Source organism: Cervus canadensis, chromosome 1 (assembly GCF_019320065.1).
Source record: "Cervus canadensis isolate Bull #8, Minnesota chromosome 1, ASM1932006v1, whole genome shotgun sequence".
Lineage (NCBI taxonomy): Eukaryota > Metazoa > Chordata > Mammalia > Artiodactyla > Cervidae > Cervus > Cervus canadensis.
The window spans coordinates 49,031,129-49,043,552 of NC_057386.1; the positions used below are offsets into that span (position 1 = coordinate 49,031,129).

At 34.2% G+C, this 12,424-nt stretch overlaps 1 protein-coding gene across 2 annotated transcripts in view; it reads right to left on the bottom strand.

Annotated features, from left to right (window-relative positions):
- MED13 (mediator complex subunit 13) overlaps nt 1-12,424 on the bottom strand; it is a 94,507-nt gene that overhangs the window by 57,944 nt on the left and 24,139 nt on the right. For both annotated transcript variants that reach the window (XM_043482308.1, XM_043482317.1), the window contains exons 4-8: nt 9,355-9,500; nt 8,303-8,500; nt 6,683-6,877; nt 5,965-6,127; nt 5,663-5,773 (exon numbers count right to left, since the gene is read on the bottom strand). In XM_043482308.1, coding sequence (XP_043338243.1) covers nt 5,663-5,773; nt 5,965-6,127; nt 6,683-6,877; nt 8,303-8,500; nt 9,355-9,500 — 813 coding nt within the window. The remainder of the gene's footprint in view (nt 1-5,662; nt 5,774-5,964; nt 6,128-6,682; nt 6,878-8,302; nt 8,501-9,354; nt 9,501-12,424) is intronic.

The following is a 12,424-nucleotide window of genomic DNA, read 5'->3' on the forward strand; positions in this document are numbered from 1 at the left end:
TGGTATCAGATATGATAATGGAATTATGTAAGAAAATAATGACTTTTTTTAAGAGTTGCAAGCTAAAGTAGGAGTGAAATGAAGATGCTTAAGATATGCTTTAAAAACCTTCAGTAAGAGTGCAGCTTTGAGGACTAGACAAATAAAGCATTATATCAACAGTATTATAGAGTACTATGAACTTGAAAAAACAGAGTGGAAACTATATATGCTGACAAGGAAAGATATCTAGGATAACTGTTTTTCTAAAAAGCAAGTTAGAGAACAGTATACAGAGCATGATTCCTTTTGTGGAAATGAAAGCAAGCAGGCAGATCTACATACATACATAAGAGGGAGAACTTGTCATTTTAATTTTTATATTCATGTGCATTATTTAATTTTTTAAATAGCATTTACAATTTTTAATAAAATTATTGGCTATTAAAAAATAAACAATAATTCCTATCCAATGTTAAGAATAACCCCTTCTCTACCCATCCCCTCTTTGAATATTTTCAACAACAAGGACCATATTACCTTATGAGGAAATGCATTCCATCATCAAATAGCTCTAGTTGTTAGAAAATTATACTGAAATAGAAACTTGTCTTTTCTATGTCAGACATTCATATATATGTGTGTGTGTGTATATATATACGCATTTTTCCTATACCGAGGTATTAGCCTTATATTGAACTCTATTTCTAAAGCTGTCCTGCCCAAGAATGGTATCCAAAGCCACACATGGCTTGTAATGTAAAACATACTTTAATTTTTAAAGACATTTATGAAAGAATGTCAACTATCTAAATTTTTTTTTTGCTTTCCAAAATACAGTTGATTTCTATAAAAGTATTTTACTCTTGTTAATTTGTACTGGGCTTATTATTTTTTTAATAAACTAAGCAGTGTTTTAAAATTTCTCTAAAATTATATAAACAGACATGTTGTTTACTCTTTTGCAACCCCATAAACTAAATAACCCACTAGGTTCCTCTGTTCATGGAATTTCCCAGGCAAGAACCCTAGAATGGGTTGCCATTTCCTTCTCCAGGAGATCTTCCCAATTCAGGGACTGAATTCACATCTCCTGTATTGTGAGGTGGACTCTTTACCACTAAGCCACCAGGGAAGCTCCATAAACAGACATAATCCATATAAATAAAAGCACATACAGAGCCTCTTTAACTTTTAAGAGTATAAATGAGTTCTGAAACCAAAAGTTTAAGAATTCATCAAGTTATACAAGGCACTAAGGAGAGAAACAATCTCTAATAATCTAAGGTGTTCCAAGTATACAAGGGATACAAAAAGTATCCTTCTGTAAGTCTAAGAAATTATTAATCTGAGCTATGTAAGAACAGCAGTGGCTCTCCAAAACTTTGGTAACATCAAATCATAGTCCCTTTCTTCTATATAGACCTTCACCTAAAAAGTCTAATCTTTAGAGACAAGTGAAGATCACACTAGAAGTCAACAAAGGGGAAATCTTTCTAAAAAAGAAGCTGTCCTGAAAGTACAATCCAACAAAATGACTCCTTTAGATTATGCTTCCTATTAACTGAAGTTCCTAGTATTTCAGTGTTAATATCTAAAATAATTGCATCATTTTCTACTTACATAGCTTGCTAAATTCTAATTTTCTTATGAACATTCCACCAGACTAAAGCCTAATAACCATAAATGTGCAATTTTTAATCTAATAACCGAAAAAAATGCCAACTAAAACAATTTTATGTTTCTCATATGTTTTATGTTTTAGTATAATGGGAAAAAAATAATTTTAAGGGCAGTTCTCAGATCAGTGAAAGCACAAAAAAAAACCAATACCTTTGTATGTAAAAAGTGGAAGTAAAACTGGTAGAGTCTTTCTGAAGTCAAAATAAAAGTATTTAAAAGGTCCCCTCACCCACAACTGTCTATCACATCAGCCACCTAATTTTATTTCCTTCTTAGCACTCATCACTCAATAATTTTAGAAGATCAAGAATTATTTTTGAAAACAAATTAATTATCTGCCCCACTCCCCTTAGCATGCAGGCTTCGTAAGAGAAGCCCTGTTCACTAATGTATCCTGAGCCCTGGACATCATCTATCATTAAGTGAGTGTTTAAAAAACAAAAAGACTTAGCAAGTAACTGATAGTCACAAAAGTGTTATTTTATTTTTAAAAAGTTAAACACAAGCTAAAAACTTTTGGAAACAACCTACTTGCCCATCAATCCCAGAATGATTAAAAACACTGTGATAGCTGTATTCAGTAGAATATCAAGAAGTTTTTTAAAACAATAAAGCAGATTCACAAGAAACTAGAATGAAGAGACTGAAGGCACATTAAGTGAAAAAATAAAGCTAAATACATCTGTATTATGTTTCTGTGTTGGGAGGAAAAACACATATACACACAAAATTACACACACACACACAAAAGAATAGTACCTAACTGGCAAGTAATTATTTCTAGTGAGAAAAGAGTAGGATATGGAAAGAGGGAGCGGTCAAGGGGTACTTCAGCTTTATTTGCATAATTTAAATTTTTTAAAATCACATATACTCATGCAAACTGCTTATATAACTATGCAACTTTTTTTTCAAATCAATTTCCAAGAGAAGGGTCCAGTCCTATCTTTCACAGAGTTAACTTACTATAAAGAATCATTTTAAAAAAAAAAAAAAAACACTTAGGAAAATGAGGTAACAGAGAAAGTAGTAACAGCAGGGAGCGTCAATCACTTCTATGACTGAAAGGACAATAAGATGATGTAGTCCCATCAGATCACAATAGTCTGGGAAGATGCTAGAACCACAGCAGCAACTACCTAACGGTAACTGGGACCAGGGAAGAACCAGCTGATAAAGGGACACAGCTATTGCTGGAGCTGGCTCAAAAAAGGGGTGGGGAAATACCCTGGTTTCTTCCAAGCTTAAGATTATAACTAATCTTCTGTTAGTGCCTCCAATTAGTCAACTCCAAAAAACAAGTGAGCCTAACCAATCGTCATGCTGTACATCTTAAAATCATACAGTATCACTGTCAATTCTATCACAATAAAATTGGGAGGGGAAACCAACAAAACATGTTGAAAGCAAGGAAGTCTACGAAATGTTAATTCCCTGCAATACAAAATAGAGCAGGGAAAAGATACAGATAGATGTGATAATAAGCTGGCTGACTGGCACAGTCAGTTATCAGTGTATGCCCTACTTCCTACATTCTATGGCAGGAGAGGACTCACACACATGGTGACTCAAAGTCCACTTCAAGCCTTACTTAAGTGAAAAAGAACCAGAGTGGGGGGAGGGGCAGGGATAGAGCAGGAATCTAAAGTACAAAATGCAATAGTAAAAAAGTAAATGATTAGAAACACTATTTACTAGAGGGGTAAAATTACCAGAGTTAGTTAAATACACAGATTATATGAAATTTCACCATATGAAATCTCTGTATTCCGGAGGAATTTCTGGAAATCTGAGACAAAGTGTGTCTTTAAAAATAAAAGTTTAACTTAGAGACCAAGAATTAAAACTATGTTTACCAATGTGCACTTTGAGTGTCAATCTTTCAAAAAGAATAAAGCAAAGCCTAAAACTAAAAACTAAACTGAACTAAACTAAGCCTAAAACTAAAACAGAAGAGCTGTTCAATACAGGGAAAGAAAAGCCTAATTTCATTTAAGCATTCTATTGGTCCTAGACCAGGGATTAGCTAACTTTTTCCGTAAAGGACCAGACAGTAAATACTTTAGGCTCTAGGAGTTTTACAGTCTCTCCTGTAACTAATCAACTCTGTAAAAGCAGCCACAGTTAGTACATGGATGAACAGATGAGGTTCTGTCCCAATAAATTCTTATTTATGGATACAAAAATTTGAATTTCACATAACTTTCACAAAATATTTTCTATTTCTTTTTCAAATATTTAAAACTGAAATCATTTCAGCTCACAGGTCATACCGAACACATGAGCCAGATTTGGCCAAGAGATCAGTTTGCCAACCCCTGGTCTCAGACAAATAATGCACTGAATCCCTACATTTCAAAACTAAGTTTGATTTTTCCTTCCAAGGTGAGTATGTCTTTTAACTATTTTAAACTGTTAAACAGGAACTAATCTTATCTATATTTTTAATCCAATCTGTTGACAACAGGGGCGCATTTTTTTTGTTGTTCGCCCCCATCCCAACCTGCCCTCCCAACCTGGGGCTTCCTTGATGGCTTAGGGGGTGAAGAATCTACCTGCATGCAGTACAGGAGACACAGGTTCCAACCGTCCCTGGGTCGGAAAGATCCCCTAGAGGAGGAAATGGCAACCCACTCTAGTATTCTTGCCTGGAAAATTTCATAAAGGAACCTGGCAGACTCAGTCCATGGGATTGCAAAAGAGTCAGACAAGACTGAGCACACGGCCCACCTCCATCCCTCCTCCAGCATAGATGGATTTATTCAGGGTAAGCAGAGAACAGCAATATGGGGTCTACAAACATGGTAAGCAAAGAGTGAGTTCCCTGTATGGCAAGGGAAGGCCAACACTTTGATAGAGGAATAAAAGATGATGGGAGGGTTATAGTAAACAGAGGCCATGTTTTTTCATTGGCCTCGTCCTTGCTAGGAAAGGAGAGGAGTGTTTCTTCTTTCTGTTGTGCTCTGTGATTGTGAGAGCTCCCCCCATTCCGGCCAGAGGCAAGTTTTTAACAAGGTTGACAAATATTTTAAAAGTGTAGTCTTTAACCCAAATAAATCTATATAAATATAAATTTAATCTATGCAAAAACACATCAGAACACTTGAGGGGGTGTCACTGTACTCAAAGCCAATATAAGAAAAACCCTGACCCTAACCTGCATGCCTCCTTCCCTCCGGCTCACAACCATGACAAGAAGAGGTGGCTGGTCAACTATTCATTCACAAGTCCTGGTTAGAGGTGTCAGTGCCATTATTTGTTTGCTCATCTGCAAAAGCATATGATCTACCTTTAATCTGTAGACTAAAATAATAAACTCTTGGCAATACAATCTGCATGCCTGTGATAAACAAACCTCATCAAAGTCCCTAAAGAATTCCAAGTACATTCATTCTTCTACTGACCTTTCAATCAATACAGTCTATTAAAAAGCTTGCATTTTACAGCTTTGGTCCCTTGTAGAATCTTATTTTCTGAATTTTAGTTCAGCATTTCACCTACAGCTTGACCAAAGGGATGTTATAAGAAACTGCTGCACAAACCCCAATATTGTATTTACTATAAAAAAGATTGAGAAAAATTTTATCTAGTATATCATGCATCATCTTTTTTATGAGGACCCTTGGGAGAAATTTCTCAAGCACAGTGCCATTTATGAACACTTTTCTCAAGAGACTTGTGTTCCTCTTACCTTATAGATACTGTATATTCCATAATTCAGTATAAAATTCTTTTAGGCTGTGAATTCAAGCTTTCGCAGTCCAGTTCTGGTAACTGTAAGAATCTATGACATACGTTTGTATGTACTTCTATAATTAGCTCCATATTACTGAATTTTTATTTTCCTCAATTTTTTTTCTTTTGGGAAAAATCCTGACACTGTGTTTATATATTTTTAACTCAAACAAAGTAGGGCGTAAGTATGCAATGGCATAAGAAACTACCACACACATATATGTTCTAACTAACACCATTCAACCGGGGGAAAAAAAATACTTACCTCAAACAGCTGCAATTTGTTCTTTGTGTGGCTTCAACAAAATCCCAGGATGCTACTTTATCAGCTGTCTCTTCTTCACATAGACCACCTGATGAAGCCGAATACTTCCTCCTAAGATTTGAAATTATATAATCTTTAGAATTCATAAAAATTTTTTAAATTTGAATTAAGCATTAACATTGAAGTTTTAAATCAATTTTTTTGTATTAAAATCTTATGAATGAGCACTTACACTTTCAAATCTCTTATCTACAAGTAACTACCAACATGCAATTTTTAAACTTGAAGATGAAAATACATACTTGTTCTGTGCTCTGTTCATATTACATTCTTGCCAAACTCTATCCACCACATGATTTGCTAGTTTTCTGGGTATCTTCCCACCATGATGGCTAGTACTATCTGAGCTGAAGCCATCAGATACTGAAGAAAATTTGATCCACTTCTGGGCAGATTGAGGATCAACTGAAAACAAAAAACAAATTGATTGTAGGAGAATAAAGGCAGGTTTAAAAGAGTATTACTTTGTTTTCTGTTTCTTTGATTTCTCATACAACTTGCTCTAGCTATCTGGTAAGCCTACTTACATTTTAAGTAAAAAAGCAGGTCACTTTACTTAAAATACAGAAAGCAAAAAAATTTGAACAGGAGATGGGAACTGATGGTAGTATCATATTAATGTTAATTTCCTGACTTGGAAGACTAAATGGCTGTCATACAGAAGAGAGTCCTTAATTTGGGGAAACAGACTTAGTGCTTAGGCGTAATGAGGCATCATGTCTGCAGCTTGTTCTCAAATGGTTCAGAAAAAGACCCATGATAAGGAATGTATGCATAGAGAGAGGGTGATGTAGCAAATATTAACAATTTGGGAATCTGAATGAGTAGAGCTTTTTATACTGTACTTGGCAAACACTTCAGTAAGTGTGAAATTATTTCAAAATAATTATTTTTCAGTGTTTATTATATTTAAGAGAACAGATTTACCACTAGAGCTAATGAAACAGATTAGTACAACACCTGTTTGGACTTCCTCAGGAGATGTAGGTGGTGTAAGAGTAACCGAAGACATAGCAGGATCTCTTGTGGAAGCAGGCACTTGGTGGACACCCAAGCAAGAAGCTGAACAGTGAGAGGATCCCACAGAGCTAGGAGTAGGAATGTCTGACTGAGGGACTAGAACAAAGCATGCTGGGTAGATCATTCGGACACCAGCTAAAAGGGGGGGAAAAGAGGAAAATCAATTACCTTTGGGTTTGTAGTAGGATTTGTTTCACTCAAAAGTGCAATAATGGAAAAGCAGATACTAAATGATTACATTTGTTAAAATAAAAATACATTAAATATAAAATAAAAATACATTTAGTGTATTTTTATAAATATACACTCTTTCTGGTAAAATGTTCTGAAAGAAACCACAAGAAGCTGTGGTAGTGGTCACCTTTCGAGAGAGAGACTTAGAAGAAAGCAGCTTTCTCGTTTCACTTTTGGATTTTCTAACCATGAATGTGTATTACTTAAAAAAAAACTTTATTTGCCAATTTGATCAAATTTATTTTAAAACTTTAACAAAGGTAACTGGCACTAGAATTATGGACCTTATATTTTCTTCTTTATATATCTCTATCTGAAAAGTCTAATACATGTTATCGTGTTTTCTTCCTATTTCTGATGCAACTACTCTGGTGATATATTTACTGAAACTGAATATTGATACTCCTTTGATTAAAAAAATAAAGAAGGTAATCTTCATATAACATTACCATATGAATCCATTAAATACAGTGTTGCAAACTCTAATCCCAATCATCTGCTCAACCATATATTCCCCACACTTTCCACATCTCTCTAAGGTGGAGTATACATTTGCACTCATTGTTAAATTGGATGTGCAACTTGCTCTGGAATCTCCATGCATGTGTCAAATGCCACAACCCAGCAAGAACTTTAGATGCACTTGCAGGATCACTGCAGCCTCTCCTACTTTACGTCCTCTGCCTTCAGATTAGCATGTCTCAAATATAGTTTACCTTGTTATAACTTAGGTACCTGAGGAGGAAGATGCATGTAATACAGCCTACCTAGGCAGAACTGACCTGGACAGAGCTAATCAGCCACAAGGTCTTTAGGTATACATTAGGCTCTGATGACCTTTCAAGTCATCAGAGGCTACAGTTTTACCAAACGTTAAGATACTGCATCACACAGGCTGTCAACTTTCTCACCTCCAAATATTACTCAGTCACAGTTATTTTCTTCTCACCTTTAGCATGCTTCCCTCTAGGTGGGTTATAGTTCCCTTCCCCAATGACTGACTTGGCCATATGACTAGTTTTTACCTAATGAAATGGGAGCAGATGCAACATACATCATATCCTAGCAGAAGATTAAATATACTTAATATGCTTAGGCTCAGTTCCTATTATTCCTCTGTTCTTTTAAGAATATTATGTCCCAGATACTGGATATTCCTTGAACCTAGGTTGCAGAATGAAAAGGTACAAGAAAGTAAAACCAAATGTTTGATGTTAAAAAGCCACTAAGGTATTAAAGAGTTGTATTATTCAGCTAAATCTAACTAATATATATAGTCACACATTTCCCACTTAGGATTAATACTCAGAATCCCAGAATCCCTACCAACAAGAACTTCTACTGCAGCTAAAGAATCATCTTCCCAATCCATATCTTCCTGTTTTTCTTCAGACATCTCCTTCAAACAAGATGAGATTGGATAGAACTGTTTCCATTCACCAATCAATTTTTTTGTAGCTGAATCGGACATCTTGAATGCCTGTCCTGTGAGAGTGCCATTTAGTCCAAATGGGCTTAAGATAACTAGAAACCCAAAACAGACATTAAGTAAGTAACTAAAGACAATTATACCAAATAAGATGACACTGAATAGTATGGCAAATAATCATGCAATTCAAACAAAGAAAAGTAAACCCATAATGATCAATTCCAGAGAAAATGAATTTACTGTATTTCATTAAGTGAAGATAAAGTATAACACTGAGTTTATCATAAAAACTTAAGATTCTGTCTACCCAAAAATCTCAGATGGATAGTTTCAACGTAAACTGTGAATATTTGTATATCCTTCGATTTCTCTTGGCCTTTCCACTAAGAAAAAGCAATTTAAGGAAAAACAACATATAAGTCCTTATTATACACTGCCATATAAATTTTAAAAGAGCAAATAGTAAGCTTGGAACTAAAACAAGAACACAATGCCTTACAAAGAACACACTTGTCTAAGAACTCACAGTCCTTACAAACAAATCATATTTTTCTTTAAAATCATCAATCTTACAAAATTATTTCCTCTAGAGTTCAACCACTTTCATGGTATGAATTATATCAAAAGTCCGATGTACCTACATTAAACATGGCTTATGTGAACTGATAAAAAAGATAACCTTGAATATATATAACATGTATACCATCTATAGCCTATTTAAAAGAACACTTTAAAATATGCTAACATTCATGTACAAGAACTTTTAAAAATAATATTTGCATTAAGAATTTATTTAATTGACTTAATACTCTAATGGGAAAGAAGTAAACTACATCAGAATAATCATTAGGCTAAAGATTGGGGGAAGTCTCATTAATCTCTACCAATAAGATTTGTTTCTTGAAACAACAATAAAAAATCAAGCAACTATGCCAATAAAATAATCTACCTTGAAATGGGCTATTAGACTGTTGAGCAAGGGTGATATGTTCTTCACTAAGAAGGTATACAGGTTGATGTTGATTAATTTCCACACTGGTACAAACATTGCTGTCTCCATGCAAGAAAAAGGTGAAAGAGCAGGACAAGTGTTCACTAATAAAGAAGAAAAAGTAGTATTTTAGTAATGATTTATAGCCAAAAACAAAGTCAATTTGCTTTTCTTTTTTAAGAAGTTACACCACAAAAATGTACATTCTCTTTAACCCAGAAATTCTACCTTATCATCTAAAGGGAAAAAAAGAAATCACAGATGTAAGCAAAGATTTAGCTATAAAAAATGTTCTTCACAGCACTGTTTATAATAGGAAAAGCTGCAAAGAAAGGAACCAGTTAAACAAGTTAGGTACACCCACACATAATGATGACACAGCCACCAAAATAAATAAAGGAGGGGGAGTGGGTTTGATGGGAAAGGTAATAGTACAATTTAGCATAGTTTCAAAAAAAATCTATGTGTACAACAGAATTAAAAATGATCTAATGTTTTATTTCCCGTCTAGTAAAAAATAAATACAAACATATTTTATCATATTATTTCTGAAACTCAGCTGAACACAATCAGGCAGCTAATGTGCTGCCCTCCCCCATCCCCAATGAATAGTTATTTTAAAGCAATGGTGAGCGTTATAATTGAAGGTATTCTAGAATCAAAGTTACAAGCAAAATAGAACATCTTAGGAAATTTACATATGACTGGGTATACAGATTGGAAAATAAAAGTTCCCAAGAGGAAAGCAGATATATCCTTAAGATAAAATTTAGAGAAGTCGAGTGGCCCAGGAAAGAATGAGATTATACACTAAGAAGAATCTACTCACCTTATTCCTTCTCCAAACATTTATCCTAAAAATCTTAAAGAACCAATTCTTTAAGTTATAACCATTAATAAGCTTGAAATCTATTGCATACATCTATAAACCCCTTGAATTTTTTCTGGATGAGACAAGGGCATAATTTAAGTTACAGCAAAAGTAATTACTGTATTTTCCCCATCCCAGTAGCTTTTGCTGTTAAATTATTTCCAGAGTAATTCTGAATTTACACAAAAGTTACAAACATAGAAAGTCCCCATATACCCTTCACTCAGTTATCCCTAACATCTTATATAACCATGCTTCGTTGGTCAAACAAGTAATTAACACTGGCACATCACTACAAGAAACTCCAGTTTTTCATTTGTTCACCAGAATTTTCCACTAATGTCCTTTTTCTGTTCCAGAATCAAATCCAAGATATCACAATGCATTTACCCAATTATTTTTTTGCTTCAGTTGAGACATAAGTGATAACTTTCTATAGGAAATAAAATTATTTACATTATTTAAAAATAAATTAAGCTCATTTCTTCTGATTAAAAACCTAAGTCCTTTGGAGTAACTATGGTTGAGTAATTACAAAGACTATAGACATCTCCTTATATTCAGATATAAATGCACTATATATTAAACAACCAAGTGAAGACAAGTGTTACTCCTTTTATTCAAAAAGTGTTTTGTAGCAAAGCACATGACACTATGTTAATCTCAATCATTTAATTACAGCTATGCTAAGTGCTATAACAAAAATTATGTACAGATACTAACAGACTGTCTTAACAAGACCTAAATAATGAAAATAAACTTAGATACATACATTTTATATATATATAATTCCTAAGGGAAAAAGAATCACACTTGGTAACGCCATTAAAGTTATTACGTCCTATGATACTTTTCATCAGCCTATCCCCCCATACCTCTTATTTCTCCAATTTCATTTCTTACTTATCTTTCTCGAATACTTCCCCTTTCTCCCTCAATTGACCTCTCTGCTGTTCCTTAAACACATCAGGCCTTCGTACCTACTGTTACTCCATCTGGAACACTCTAGATAGCTATATTCACCTTCATCAACCTTTCTCAGGTTTTTAAACACCTAAGCGAGGTCTTCACTGATCACCCTCCTTTAAATTGTTCTTCTGGGATTTGTTTTGGTTTAAGAAATAATCAAAATCTAACTTATTACACAGTTTATTTCTTATAGTCACCAAGAATGTAAGCTCTACTGGAGAAGGAATCTGTTTCATTTGTACAATGTTGTATCCCTGTATTGATAGAATAGGTCCTTGGCACACAATACTAAATACTGTAGAATAAAATCCACATTTGATCTTTTTTTCCCCTAACCATACTCCTTTTCTTATCAAATCTACAGAGTTGTTCAAGCCAGATATATAAATCATCTCAAATTTTTTCCTTTTCCCCAAACTTCCTACTTTCAACTAGTCCATCACTAATTCCTACTGATTCTAGTTCTTAATTTTTTTTGTTCTTTGTCTTTTTAAGGTCTGAGTAGTTGTTAGAATCTCTAATTTACCTTTCTTTACAACACTGCCAGCGATCTAAAAATTAATTCTAATCATGCAACTGGGAGGCTCAAAATCAATTGTTTCTCAATGCCTTCAGGACTAAGTCAAAAAACTCCTAAAACCTTAGCACAGCATTTTAGATCCTTCCACAATCTGACCCTTGCACTAAACTCTCTAGACAGAGATCACTTAATCCACCAAGAATTACCCCTTTGTTTAGATACCTCACATAGGGAGAATTATACAATATTTGCCTTTTGTGACTGGCTTCTTTCACTTAGCATAATGTCCTCAAGGTTCATCCATAGTGTAGCACATGACAGGATTTCTTCCAGGATAAACAATAATTCGTTGTATGTATGTAACATATTTTGCTTAGCCATCACCCATCAAAAGATATTTGGGTTGGTATATCTCTTGGCTATTAAGAATAATGCTGCTATGAACATGGATGTGCAAAATGTCTTCAAAATCCTGCTTTCAATTATTCTGCATACACACTCAAAAAAAGGTCTGCTGGATCATATGGTATTTTGTTTTCAATTTTTGGAGCAATCTCCGTAACATTTTCCATGGTGACTGTACTATTTTACAATCTCACTAACCATGCACAAGGGTTCTAATTTCTCTGTCCTTAGTAACATTTGCTATTCTTTATTTCAATAGTAGC